Here is a 13,920-nt window from a genome sequence, read left to right as displayed (position 1 = left end):
ATCAATTGTCTGATGTTTCAATTAATCGCATATACAAGGGTATTATATCATCAGTCCATCATTCACTTCCTAAGGATGCCAGAACATTAAATCCCATACTCTTTCCACTAGCAGGAGCAGGTCTACCACCAGCCTTTGCTTTCTTCTTTGCTTTCTGCTTGATCTTATCGGGCTCATGCGCCCAAACATCCTCTTCAATCTCATCACATACCAGCTCCCATGCTTTCTCGTCTACCCGCTCCTGGGGCTGAGAATGGGCAGCCCTACCACTGAACATCCTCACAGCCTTCCCAACCTCCCCACCAAACAGGTACAGTACTTCGGCTAATCTCGCGCTTGCATCAAAAGTGTACAAGAGCTGAGCAGTGCGTTGGATGGTTCGTGTATCCAGAGGGGGAAATGGGGAGTCGGGCTCGGGCTCGAATGAAAGAGAGCCGATGAATGATCGGGCTTCTGATTTTCGCCATTTCCCCACTACGGCGGGTGCGGCCGAATTTCCACCCAAGGAAGGCGAAGACTGTACAACGCATCGAATGACACAGATCCAGAGTAGCTTTTCGACTTTTATATCGCCCTTTTCGAAAGCTTCGATAATCATCGGAGTATGGCTCCGAGTACCTCGAAGAAAGACAGAAATCCGCTCTTTCTCGATCCAGTCCTGTGCACCACCCGACGTTGGAAGTCAGAAAATATAGGCAGATGAATAGGTTCAGGAACGAGTTTCAATCCCCTCCTCGCATACTGCACAATGGACTTTATCTCGGGGCTAGGAGTAGAAGCCGAAGCGTTCTCGCCTAAAACCAACCCCTTGAGTCTCTCCTTCAACTCGGACGCCAGGCCATCGGACTCGGAAGAAACTGATGGATCCGTGGCGGTGAATTCCTCGACAACGCTGATCAATTCTGAATCATCATCAGCCCTAGATTCGGTCCCACCAATTGTAGAACCGGAGTCCTCGGTAGCTGGGAAGCATATATGACCCCCGGCAGTGAAAACCGCCCATATCCAGTCCCATATTGTCTTGCACACAGCGCCGCAAGCCTTTTGCTCCGGATCCTCGAGAAAGAGTTTGGGGAATACTATTCCCGTTGTGATGGCATTCACTAATCGAGGATGAATGTTTCCCTCCCTATACGCGCTCAGTAGTTCGGGGGACAAGGAAGAGAGTGGGCATTCGCCTTCCGCATGAACCGCACAATAAGAAGCGGGCAAAGGCGAAGGAGCAGGAATAGTACACTCCAAAGCGGCCTCGACCGTCTGGTCTACGATTGTTTCCATCTCCCCACTTGCGACTGTATCCGGACGAATAAGCAAGTGTGACACGGCCGTCTGAATAACATCGAGCACTGCATCTCCCCCTTCCTTCACCCCACTATTTGATTTCTTTATTGCAGCAGAAACGGAGCGAGCAACTTTCCATATCCGTTCTATAGGACTGGACCGGTGCTCGAAGAACTTTCTTGTGTTCTGAGGGTTGGAAAAGTCGTTTCCCACCAGGGCACTGAAGAGTGGTAGAAGAGCCGATGGAAGACTAAGGAAGGATGCAAGACTTTGGGGGTGATAAACTGCTACACTTAGGCTTAGTTCGCCAGTAGAAGCGGGTGGGATGAGGCCGCTCGGTTTGCGTTTGGGACGTTGTTTGGTTTGGACGGCTGTAAATCCGTCGCTGTCCTCTTCTGGCTGAGCTATTGGAATATCATCCGAGGTAGAGGACCAGGTCATTTCGTCGAGAGGAATGTATCCACCGTATCCTTCAACACTTAACACCGCAAAGTCCGAGTCCAGCCCTAATACCAGACCGTTTTCTAACTTTCCAGCAAGAGATACGCAGTATGGATCGGCTTCTCCATCCGCCATGAGGATATGAGGTCGTAGAGAAACATGTTCCTTTGAGGCTGCAAGTGCGCGCAAAGCAGAAAGACATGTCTCGAGTAAGAGAGGTGGTATGATACGCGTCGAAGCTAGGAAGCTGGGTGTCGATCTTGCAGAGGCAGAGGTACGAAAGAAGATATTTGAGTTTTGAATTCCAGATTCGGTATATCGTTTAAGAGTTGTCGGAGTCTTGGCAAGCGGTACAGGACCTGATTCTCGTTTATCGGTATGAAATGATGACAAGGATTGTGGCGGGGTGCTTACCGTCGAAGACGAAATAGGGCTCCAACCCGACTGCAATCCAAGCACTTGCCAAATTCTTTACTAACGTGGCAAATCCTTCATATTCTCCCCCATACGCCCAAGGAAGCCCTGAGTCATTATAGAGAGCAAAAATCAACCTAGTTTTTGTTTTAGGTGGCTGGTCGTTGAAATGGACAGAAAGGACTTACGACCAACCATCAATTACAAGCGGCCTTGTGCTAATACCCGGTGTATTTGAGAATGTCTCCTGTTTGGACAACACGCGCCGGTTTTCTCGAAGGAATGTGGTGAGACCGTGTACCCCCATCTAAGTTATAAGGCAAGAGTGTGGGAAGAGAAAGCGCTTTAGGTAATTGTCTATTACATTTGCTTTCGGGTGATGCTGTATAATACTGGGGGAATATCCAATCAACCGCTCCAGGTGCAGGTACCAAATTCAAGTTCCGAACACTAGTGTTGCCATCACTTCACGAAGCACCACACATTGCATGCATACATATCTCCGAAGCACTCTAAGCTTCTAATAATATGGGTATAAATGCATTTCAACCCAAGGGCTCGAAGATTTTCTTCTAGGCCCCCCTAATACTGAAATGTTGTCTTACTCTGAAATCGGATTGGTCGCTACAGCCATTGGCTCTAGTTGGTATATCTACCACAAAACTCGAGGGGCAAAAGGGCGACTGCCTCCCTCTCCTTCTGGATCTTATCCGTTCATCGGACATGCACTTGTACTGCCGAACGAACGGGAACACCTTGTGTACAATAAATGGTGCAAAGAGTTGCACAGTAAGTACGTCATTTGGTATATGTACACCTTGTTGAGCACAAGATATAGGTGATATAATATCGTTGACCGCAGCTGGGCAGACTATCGTTGTCTTGGACTCAGTGGAAACAGCAACGGACCTACTAGACCGGCGGTCAAGGATATACTCAGACCGTCCTCAACTCCGAGTCATCTCCGACCCTGACTTGTAAGAGTGCAGACACCTGCGGTGTGGTAGCTAAACACACCCTTTTCTGTATACCCAGGTTCGATTGGGGAAACAACACTGGCTCAGCCCCCTACGGACCCCGGTGGAAGAAACAAAGACGAATAACCCATGAATTACTTAAACCGTCTGCCAACGCGCATAATTTTGAACTGTTCGAGAAAGAGACTTATGCCATGCTTAAAAGGTTAGCCGTAGATCCGAAGGAATTTGGAAATGAAATACGTCGGTAAGTTAACAGTAGCTCTTCAGGTGGCTGAGTACTACCTACAACTGATACATACTCTGGTTATTCAGAACCGTTGCGGGTGAGATCCTACTTACCGTTTATGGCTATACCGTGGAGGGCATCGACGACCGCCTCGTTCGAGACAACGTTACCGCAATCGAGAACTTCACATTCGCAGCCATCCCTGGAAGTGAGTTGGAATTCTCCTGTGATAATATTTGTATCTATGCCCACACACATACCCATATAGATTTTATGGTCAATTTTCTTCCGTGGCTCAAATACGTGCCTGAATGGCTCCCTGGTACTCAATGGAAAAGAAACCTCAAAGAGTGGAGGAGGCTTAAGGATCGTATCAGTGTGATGCCATATAATTGGACAAAAGCCCAGATTGTAAGTGAGCCTGTGCGATAGAACTCGCTTGGTTACCTGAGGGCTAAAAACCTATCAGGCGTCTGGTTCTGCAACCCATTCCATGGTTAAGGTACACTTGGCATCCATTGAAAGTAATCCACAATTAGACCGCGCCGAGGAAGAAGATCATCTCTTGTGGGCTACTTCGACAATCTTCAGCGGTAAGTAATCGGGGACTACACGCTGAATTTGGCTGGGCTTGACGTCAAGCAACTACTAGCGGCAGCAGATACTGTAAGTGAACCTAGCACTGTCCGTGTTGGTTGCTTATTTTATCGTGACTAGACACACACTACGCTCATGTGGTTCGTTCTTCTTATGGTACAACATCCGGAGATCCAAGCCCGAGCTCAGGAAGAAATCGACAGAGTGACCAATTCTGAACGACTGCCAAAAATTTCTGATAGAGATTTGATGCCATATGTCCAAGCCATTGTGCAAGAAGTCTTGCGTTGGCAACCTCCCGTTCCACTAGGTAAGTGATCAATGCTCTATCCAAACTACTAAACCTAAAAGCGCATATCTCAGGTTTCCCGCATGCCTCAACTGAAGATGATGAATATCGAGGTTACTTCATTCCCAAAGCATCAATTATGTGAGTGGTGCTTTGTGCGGCTCGACACTCCTCATTACAAGTAATAACAAGTATGAAAATGTTAGGATCACCAATATATGGTTGGTTGAATATTTGAACTACGTCAATAATCAGGCAAACTTGTTGACACTAATTTAGGGCCATGACCCGTGACGAGTCAGTATATGCGTCTCCAGAACGATTTGATCCTACTAGATTTCTGGATCCTAATACTCCAAGGGCGCCTGTGTTTGGATTTGGGCGCCGGTAAGTGTGACCACCAGGCATTTGATCTAACACAAGCCAATTAAATCATCCCCAGATCCTGTCCAGGTAATCATTATGCTGAAGCCTCATTGTTCATCATGTTCGCCTCGCTGCTGGCGACATTCAACATTAGACCTAAAACCAACCCTGTCACTGGGGAAGAAGAGATGCCAAAGGTGAAGGCGACTTTTAATGCTATCGTGAGGTCAGTAAAATATGCTTGGCATAATTTGCTTGTGCTGATATTGGATAATACAGCTACATCGAACCGTTTGAATGCTCAATCAAACCTCGGTCCAACGTTTACAAGGAGCTAATTGATTCAGCCTGATTGATCGTTAAATGCTCGTGAAACTTGGTTACGTCGATTCGCTGTCTTCTTTAATACATGTAACGGTTGTATTTAAACTAAGTTGAAATCACGATATACTTAGGGTAGCGAGATAAGGCGCTACTTTGTGTGACCAAGGTATATGCCTGCTGTTTGTACGTATTTGAGAGCCACATGGAAACAACAGCCATACACATAAAAACACACATGTCATTAACTATTATCATAGCACCTACTGAATTACAGTTCTACAGCTAGACGAAGGAACAAGTGAAGCAGCGGGACTTTATATAAAAATTTGGGCAATACAAAGCACAGGACAGAATAATTTAGGACGGAATGGATAAGACTAGAGGGGATCGGTCTGCGCTAAACAGCCTGTGATGCATCAAGTTGACCCTCAGTCGAACCATCCTCGGCTGCAGACTTCTCTAGCCGTTTGTCACGGGGTGTCTCGGACATCTCGTAGTCACCCCAGCGACCTGTGCGGAATCTCTCGCGCACGTTAGTGCTCAACAAGACGCTCACACACAGCCACTCTGGGACAAGGTGGATGATATAAAATACCGCTCGGGCCGAGGTGGAGAGGGGCTCAAAGACGTTGATTGTGCGAATATGGATCACGCAGAGTCGGTAGATTGGGACTGGAATCTGATAGTAATGTATCAGTAATCATAGCCTTTGGTAGCTTTGAAAAGCTGCCCACTTACAAGAAGTAATGTCAAGGCCACGAGCTCGAAGCATCTCGTACGATCAATTTCTTTCACCTTGAAGGCTGCCAATAAAGATACAACAATGGTGATTACTTGGAAGGCAAGCACTATGCTAGCACTAGCGTTTCTATTGAATACTTGTCAGTACCGCGTATCAAACGTGATTGCCTTAAGCTTACAAGAGACTCAGGTTCGCGTCAGCTCGCGCCTGGTCAAACCGCGCAGCACTGTAACTGCTGCTGGCTACTATTCCAGGGATAGTCGATGCAAGAAAGGCTAGCTCGAAGACATAGCAAGAATATCTATAGTATCGCCTTGGGGTGCGGCGGTCTTTCGAAGCGCCTTTCTCGGGGAGGGTGGTGTTGACCAGTAGGCAACGAAGAAGTTTAATTGCATCACTGGATATCTAGGTAGCACGTACCGTTGAGCTGAGTATTTACCATGTACATAACAATTGATTGACTCACCCCTATGAAACCCAGCCCGACAGTTGCTTGTATATAATTCATTTGTCCTCCCGATGCCCTGTTTGCTGGATGGGAGGCCTGGACGGCCCGTATAATACACCATGCTATGCGTTCTACCGCAAATAGTAGTGTTCCAATTTGGATGGCATTCCATGCGCGCGGTTTACGGAAGAAGAAGTTGTAGATAATGTTGGGAAGTAGGAGCGCGTATAGTACTGCGAATACAATCGATGGAGCCAAATCGGCAGAAACTGGTATACCGCCGACAGGGCGAGAAACCCACGCCGTTTGGGTGTTGTCTGACATTGCAAGATGCGCGAATAAAGTGAGGTGAGAACATTCGTTATCTGAGACCTCGTTGCTTTATACCAGGGTGGCACTGAATACGACGTCACACTGTCCGAGTCGTACTCGGGATTTGCGTCCGAAAATGGAAAGGAAGCACAGCCAACATCACTGTGCGGCGCAAGTGGTTCATTGCCATAATCCGGCACCATAACTTTTGACACTTTTGCTCCAATCGCCGTAGAAAGTCGATCACAGCATCAGCGCCCTTGCTCATGCCAGTAGTGGGCGCCTAATTTACGAGCCTCGAGCCCTGGTTGCAATAGCTGCGGTTAACCAATGTGATGATACCCCTTTAGAAATCAATTGCTTTGGTTCTTGCTTGTCATGCACTACACTGTCTCTGCTTGAACAAAACTACATCCTGTCTTTAAGTTTGTTGGAGTAGCCTACACACAATGACCCACTTTGGCTATGACGAATCTTGAACTCCAAGCCGACCCCGTTAAGGATTTAGCTCAAAACCTCAACATGTTTGTTATATTTTCCTTAAGCTAACTTCATGGCGCTCCGCTTCATATAGAAAGCTTTGTTCACTCCACTTCGCCTCATCAATGACGCAGTGATTTGCTCTTTTCTGGCATGATTAAGGTTCAAGACATTGTTTCTGGATCTATGGCGCTACTACATATTTCGCCCAGTTAGAGAAGCGTATAACTACACACATGTGTGAGGTGGCGTTACCTGTAGGGTGGTTGCGCCTTGGGGTTGGAGTAATTGGTTTTAACACATCCAAGCATGGCCTCTCCGCAAAGCATCATTCAGTTAGGATGTAACATAGCTCATCTAGCCAGACAACTGTCCCCAGTTGGTATTTAATATTCGTAATCTTTATTGGAAGTATGAATAAAAACGCACATACGTTCATTCCACTAGATTGTGCGCACTAGAACAAACTTTGCTGCGATGGGCCCAGGTTAAAACCCCTCAAATATAAGCGCCACTATGGGACTTGTAGTAGAGGGACATGGCTATAGTTCACTAAATCCAAGTGCTGTTGAGTACACGCACGTGGTAAAACATGATCAGATTTTAATTAATGATATTATTCAAACACAAATACATTTTGTCAGAGTACCCCAAGAGACGCAAAAAGCTCAGTGGTAGCGATAATAGCAAAGCCAGTTGAGGAAAAGGACCCAAAACACAGAGTATATGGGGGCCGATACCAAGCGCCAGAGCAATTACGTGCATTCGCACACATGCTAGGATGTAATTAACTTGATATCAAGCAATAATACATAATAACTACCGGCCAATTTGGTGTATTGGTCGGAATGGTAGAAAGAGAGACGAAGATAAAGCCAGGTACCAATACCTTCCCGTAAGAGTTAAAGCTAACCTTAGCTTAGCCATCCTATCGCTAAGTTCTCGTGGAATTTGATAGACACCCGAATCTATAGATAACGCAAAGTATAAAACACAGTAGTAGCCTGGTAGATACTACCGAGCGGATCAGTCAGAGGTCAATAAGCATAAATTCGATCGGAATCTTTTGGACCTTGTGTAGAGTTTTAGTCAGTACACAGTGTCACTATACGCCAAGCATCATTAGCTACTCTGACCGGCGTTAGCGGTTTGGGAGAGTAATAAACTCCCATCCTCTGCTTTAAATCAGTAGAGGATTTACACCGAATTTTAAATGTAGCTGATTTGACGGTAGGCGAGACATCAATATCGCATTAAATCCGAAGCTATCTATCAGAAGTAGTCGAGCAACACAACAGGATCATACGCCAAAGGTATGTACGCGTAGGGTATCTGAACGAAAGACAAATCGATACAGACTTTTTACAAAGAAAATAAAGTCATTCCTAAGCCTGCAACCAGCAGTCCCACGTTTGCACTCTCAACAAACCCGGCGTTCGTGCCGGAACCAGCGCTACTACTGGCTGCCGGCGCCGACGTGCTAGTTCCTGTCGCGGTGCCTGAAACAGTGGAGGTGGAATTGCCTGCAACTACATGTGACACCATTAGAGATAAAATCAGGGCATACAGAGTGATGGCTTACGTGAACCACAGAACTGTTGGCTCAAGGTTGATGCGGTATTTTGCTCCTCAGCGTTGCATTGCATTAAAACACATGTTATCGCAGCCTTGGTGAATTCTTCGTTGGTGCATACACACTGCAAATCCATACTACATGTAGTTAACATCTATTTAATGGATATATGATTCAAAATAACTCACCTGCTGCTACAGCCAGCGGTCTTCGCAGAGTCGTCAAAGCACTTCATCAAGCACTGAGGGACGTTTGGCATTTGAGCAGAAGCACCAAAAGCGAGAGCGAAAGCAGAGGCGATTGCAAAAGTCAGGTACTGCATGGTGAACTGAGGATTGTGGGCGATGGGTCGTGACCGTCGCCGAGTGAGTCTACTTATATGAAAAAATGGGTGCGTTGAAGGATTCAATGCCACAGTGCCCAAACAACAAATTACGTTCTTCGGGAGCGAAGTCAATCCATCCGTGTCGGTACGTTACAAATTCAGCCACTTAGCACGCCCTGAGAACTCTAACGAGGGCGCCGGAGTGGCTGAGTTTAGTGTGGAACCAGCAAATAAAGGTTCATTAGTATGTAGTTCTGGTCCTATAAAGAACACTCTTTGGTTTCTACCCAGTTTGTGTTGTTCTAGATCTCAGAAAATTTGTTATGAACCCAAGGTATTCATGATCTCTTCCGAAAGTTTAGTCGTCGGGTAGCTATCGGGTACAGATGGGTTGGCTTTGGCGTAACGCCACAACCATGGGCAACTCGAGACTACTGTGCTACAGGGTAGACGTATCTGAAATTGACTTGATCGACGATCCTTGGTGTCATGTGATCAAGAGCGAATTGTCCTAAGACGTGTCAAGCGCCCTCGCCCTCGACCATGGTGAGCAATACCTCGGGATGAATGTAGAGGCTTCGCGTACTTAAAGAACTCAACTAGGCCAACCTCACGCTCTACTCTACTACCGCATTCATAATTTTAGATACAGATGGCAACCGAGTACTAGGCAAATATTACAAGCCAAGACATGCGCCTTTACTGGGGTCAGACACTGGCGGAAAGAGTTTCTCTACACTCAAGGAGCAACGTGCATTTGAGAAAGGGCTATGGGAAAAGACTAAAAAACCAGGAGGCAAGTTCGTGTTTATGACCTTGTTAGACATTTAACCTTTATACGCATTTAGGGGAGATTATCCTATACGAGGGGTATTTAGCAGTATACAAACATTCCCTTGACGTGATATTCTACGTGATATCACCAGCATCCGAGAATGAACTGATGACCCACTCGGCACTTGTTGGTTTCACGGACGCATTATCTCTCTTGTTACGAGGGCAGGTGGAGAAGCGTGCCATCTTGGAGAACCTAGACCTGACGCTCCTCGCGCTAGACGAGACAATAGACGATGGGTAAGTATTAGGCTGTGCTCAAGATATCTTTATCTGATTTGTTCTAGGATCATCATTGAAACTGAAGGCCCAGTAATTGCATCACGAGTTAGCCGACCTCGGGCAGACGTATCAGAGATAGTCATCAACGAACAAACCATTATGAGTGCCCTACACACTGTGCGGGATCGGGTACAACAGAGAATGGGAACATTCTAGAGCGTATGGGGCGGCAAAAATGGAGTACCATCACTACCACTATCACCATCATGATACACTGTTCGCTGTTGGAATTTGGAGGAATGTTAGAATCTGCATGAAAACCAGTACGCTGATATTCACTCACGTCGCTATTGCTGTGCTCTCGGAACATTATAAAAGTTGGTTTTGCCGCTCGAAGGTTGCTGTGCGCTTACATCATTACCAAATCGAGTGGCCTGGAACAACACAGCCACATAGTCTTGTACAAAGTTACAACACTCACACATCTCCACGACCGTCACGCGTCTTGTTGGCCCCGGATTCGGTCTTCAGACCTTTTGATTCTGACTGAGGGGAATAACGGATACAATAATAGGCGATGTCTACGCGTCGTCCTGCTAGCACTACCTCGCTCTCACGATATGCTCGGCCCGACTCACCAGACGAATCGGACCGAGCGCTTGATTTCTGCAACTCGTTCTGGGGTCCCAACGATGTAGGTGTTGATGTTTTGTTTGCGCGAATGCGAGGAGCCGTCAGAACTGCCGAGGAGATGCGTGCATTCTGGAGGGAACGGTAAGTTGCTGTTCGGTGCTCATGTCCCAAGGCTGAAACCTCAGTCTGTCCAGAGCACTCATAGAGGAGGACTATGCTAAGAGACTGGCTAAACTTGCTAAAACAGCATTGGGCAGGGATGAAATCGGGTACGTAATCGTCAACGCGCAATAAGTGAAGTTCGACTCAATGCTGTTGTATTGTAGCGAACTACGTAACTCCTTTGATGCCGTGCGGCTTGAGACCGACAGACAAGCAAACTCTCATATGGAACTATCTCAACAAATCAGAAGGGATTTGGAGCAACCTATTGCGGATTTCATCGCAAGGCAGGCTGCCTTCAAGAAGAGTGTATGTCTTAATTCATTATGCTGTGCAGCCTTGGTTATATGTCTTTGTTTTAGGTTCAAGGTCCTGTGGAAAAGCTGTATAAGACTAAGCAGACCCAAGAAAACCACGTGAACCGAACTCGAGAGAAATACGAGAGTGATTGTATCAAAATCAACGCCTTCACTGGACAGTCGGCACTTGTGCAAGGTCGTGAACTCGATAAGCTCCACTTGAAACTTGAGAAGCTTCAAGAAACAGTCAAAATAAACGAGCGAGAATTTGGTAACTTTGTTCGTGCTCTCAGCGATACTACTCGCAAGTGGGATGGGGAATGGAAAACCTTTTGTGACGTAGGTCATTCCATCATATCAACATCACTATTTCAACCTGATTGCCTTTCCGTAGCAATGTCAAGACCTAGAAGACGAGCGTATCGAGTTTATGAAAGATAACATGTGGAACTACGCCAACAGTATTTCCACCGTTTGCGTGTCTGATGATGAGTCGTGCGAGAAAATCAGGATTGCTCTGGAGTCAATTGACATCGAGAGGGAAATTGAGTACTTTGTCCGTCATTACGGCACCGGCCATGATATCCCGAACCCGCCACAGGTCATCTCATACCAGGGCCACGACGGTACTCCTTATCGACAAACCACTCGCCCAGCTGATTTCGTTCGTAACTCATCACGTCCTATGCCTGTGCGATCTGCTCCTCCACCTCCTCCAGAGGTAGAAGAAGAGGTGGGTCCAGGCAATGCTGGTGTTGGGGCTGGAGGAAGACGTGGGCGCGCCGAGAGCATCTCAGCTGGCGATGGACGTACGAGCAGAGCAACTTCTCGCGTACGCCGAGATTCAATGGCGTCTCAGGCTGCTGTTAGTATGAACGGACATGGTCCTCCACCTTCGCAAACACCGCAACCTGGAACAACAGGACGCTCATCAACTGCACCCACTCCTGCTCCTCATGCGCCTGCCATGCAGCCACCTCCCCATGCAGGGTCTGTCCCACTGCCCGGAATGGCGAATTCTGCAGCTTTTCGACAAGTAAAACCCCAACAGACCCAGCAAGGCATGCCTCCGGGTATTCCAGCTCAAGAAAGAACCCAACTTAGGATTGGCTCGAATGCCTACGATGTCGACCCGAATGCTGATCCACAAAACGTTAGCCACATGGGCACTAAATCTGCTCACTCTATATCCCGCCCGCCTACTTCTGTTGGGGACGCCGCTGACCCTCTTGCACAACAACTCGAAAACTTGCGTAACGGTGGTCCGACTCGTAATCCTACGAGGAGAGGCACGACGGAAACGCCAGGACCTCCTTATTCCCCAACACAGAATCGACAAGGACATCCTGGAGCAACTCCTAGTCGTGCGGGAAGTGCACTCCAAGCGCCCCCTGGAGCATTCACAGCGGCAGAGCATGCCAAGGCCCAAAACCAAGCTCTCAACCGAGACTATCAATCTTCGGCCGACCGGATTGTCGGTGCTCACCCATCGTCTCGACCGGTCAGTCCGGCGGCTGCGAGTCCAACAGCCGAATTTATGCGTCCTCGCGGACAGAGCTTCGGGGGAGGTCAAACACCTGGGCCTGTCGAAGATATCCATTCACGATATGGTCAGGCCCTCCCTAATGAGCGCAGGTTGAGTCGCGCTGGTAGCCATATGGCACCCCCTGCTGGACAGCCACCTGCCCGGTCGCCCAGTCCTGCACGTGAAGGTTATGCAGGAATTGGTACCCGTCGAAGCACTAGTCCCCAGCCACCGCAACAGAGTAACAGAATGTCTACTCCAAATATTCCACCTCAACACTATTCTCAACAGCAACAGCAGCCCCCGCAACAGCAGCCTCCCCAATCTGTCCATAGGAATTCCGGAATCTTCCCACCTCAGCAACAACAGCCATCGGTAGGACGGGCGACGAGTCCTTCTCCATACGGTATCGCGCTGGATGCCTCGGGACAAGTTACTCAGGACTCAATGGCCGAGGCTTACCGCCAAGCATACAGCCAGGGGCAGGCACCGACCCCACATCAACAAATGCCGCCTCAGCAACCCCAAATGCCGCCGCCTCAGCAGATGCACCAGCAACAGTACTATGGTCAGCAGTCAGGATATGGGGCACCAACGCCTACTCCGAATCATCCTCAAGCGGGGATGTATGGTAGCACAGCCTCACCTGCTCCTCCCACTTCATACGGGCAAGCTCCGGCCCAACAACAACAGGCTCCTCAGCGGCAACACTCAGTGTACCAGCAATATCCTAACGGACAGCCTCAACAGTCGCCGTACTCTCCTGCTCCACCTAGCGGTGGCTATTACCCCGGCCAACAGCAGCAACAGGCTCAGTATGGCCAAGCTGCGTACGTCCAGCCACCTCAGCAACAGCAGCATCAGCCCACCTCCAATGCTCCACCTCAACAACAGCAACAGCCTGTAATGACGAGAACCCCGTCGCCGCTTCCTCCGCAAGGGAACGTACAGCAGCAGGGAGCACCCCCGACTGGCCAATACTTGGACGATGGCAGTGGTGTTCTGTTTTATGGTTCGTAACCCCACTGAACTCTCCCGCTTGCGTTTATTTATTGTTCTATTAGTTAGAGCGATGTACAATTACACAGCAACCATTGACGAAGAGTTCGACTTCCAGGAAGGCGATATTATTGCTGTGACATCCACACCCGAAGATGGCTGGTGGCACGGCGTACTTCTCGACGATACGCGTCGTGTTCCTGGTCGCACAGTATTCCCCAGCAACTTTGTCACCCTTTTTTAATAAACGGACCCCACACTGTCTAGTTGTTTTTGATTTACCAGTAATCCTGTATCAAAAAAAATCCGTGCTCTTTCTTCGTTTGGATACTCCTGTTTCGGTTCTAAGATTGACCAACATAGTGTGCGCACCACTTTCGTTTCCAGCCTTGGAACCATCGCTCTTCGTGTATGCACTCAATTTCCAATCGATTGATTTCCCAGTCAT

General features: G+C 48.0%; 5 protein-coding genes across 5 annotated transcripts; 2 read left to right on the top strand and 3 right to left on the bottom strand.

Moving 5' to 3' along the window:
• Window positions 1–58: 58 nt before the first annotated feature.
• RhiXN_07346 (XPG domain protein) lies at window positions 59–2,443 on the bottom strand (the record flags this gene model as incomplete). Its single annotated transcript, XM_043327162.1, has 4 exons — window positions 59–658; window positions 718–2,081; window positions 2,137–2,273; window positions 2,325–2,443. The coding sequence occupies 4 exons, from the start codon at window positions 2,441–2,443 to the stop codon at window positions 59–61; spliced, it is 2,220 nt and encodes a 739-aa protein (XP_043185634.1).
• A 286-nt stretch (window positions 2,444–2,729) lies between these two features.
• On the top strand, window positions 2,730–4,946 carry RhiXN_07345 (cytochrome P450 family protein; the record flags this gene model as incomplete). The annotated part of the gene is made up of 13 exons (XM_043327161.1): window positions 2,730–2,925; window positions 2,975–3,113; window positions 3,172–3,360; window positions 3,429–3,550; window positions 3,611–3,753; window positions 3,812–3,935; window positions 3,995–4,008; window positions 4,060–4,249; window positions 4,303–4,369; window positions 4,435–4,449; window positions 4,508–4,615; window positions 4,671–4,820; window positions 4,874–4,946. The coding sequence occupies 13 exons, from the start codon at window positions 2,730–2,732 to the stop codon at window positions 4,944–4,946; spliced, it is 1,530 nt and encodes a 509-aa protein (XP_043185633.1).
• Window positions 4,947–5,315: 369 nt separating this feature from the next.
• On the bottom strand, window positions 5,316–6,432 carry RhiXN_07344 (uncharacterized protein; the record flags this gene model as incomplete). Its single annotated transcript, XM_043327160.1, has 4 exons — window positions 5,316–5,597; window positions 5,657–5,786; window positions 5,839–6,065; window positions 6,127–6,432. 4 exons carry the CDS (start codon window positions 6,430–6,432, stop codon window positions 5,316–5,318), a joined length of 945 nt encoding a protein of 314 aa, XP_043185632.1.
• Window positions 6,433–8,262: 1,830 nt separating this feature from the next.
• RhiXN_07343 (CFEM domain protein) lies at window positions 8,263–8,795 on the bottom strand (the record flags this gene model as incomplete). Its single annotated transcript, XM_043327159.1, has 3 exons — window positions 8,263–8,429; window positions 8,483–8,610; window positions 8,662–8,795. 3 exons carry the CDS (start codon window positions 8,793–8,795, stop codon window positions 8,263–8,265), a joined length of 429 nt encoding a protein of 142 aa, XP_043185631.1.
• Window positions 8,796–9,341: 546 nt separating this feature from the next.
• RhiXN_07342 (cell division control protein) lies at window positions 9,342–13,716 on the top strand (the record flags this gene model as incomplete). Its single annotated transcript, XM_043327158.1, has 10 exons — window positions 9,342–9,344; window positions 9,402–9,549; window positions 9,647–9,872; window positions 9,920–10,043; window positions 10,429–10,628; window positions 10,682–10,756; window positions 10,814–10,958; window positions 11,012–11,287; window positions 11,343–13,485; window positions 13,538–13,716. The coding sequence occupies 10 exons, from the start codon at window positions 9,342–9,344 to the stop codon at window positions 13,714–13,716; spliced, it is 3,519 nt and encodes a 1,172-aa protein (XP_043185630.1).
• Window positions 13,717–13,920: the final 204 nt, after the last annotated feature.

Source organism: Rhizoctonia solani, chromosome 13, assembly GCF_016906535.1.
Source record: "Rhizoctonia solani chromosome 13, complete sequence".
Lineage (NCBI taxonomy): Eukaryota > Fungi > Basidiomycota > Agaricomycetes > Cantharellales > Ceratobasidiaceae > Rhizoctonia > Rhizoctonia solani.
Note: the sequence above shows the minus strand (reverse complement) of the source record. Positions and strands in the feature narration are given on the sequence as shown.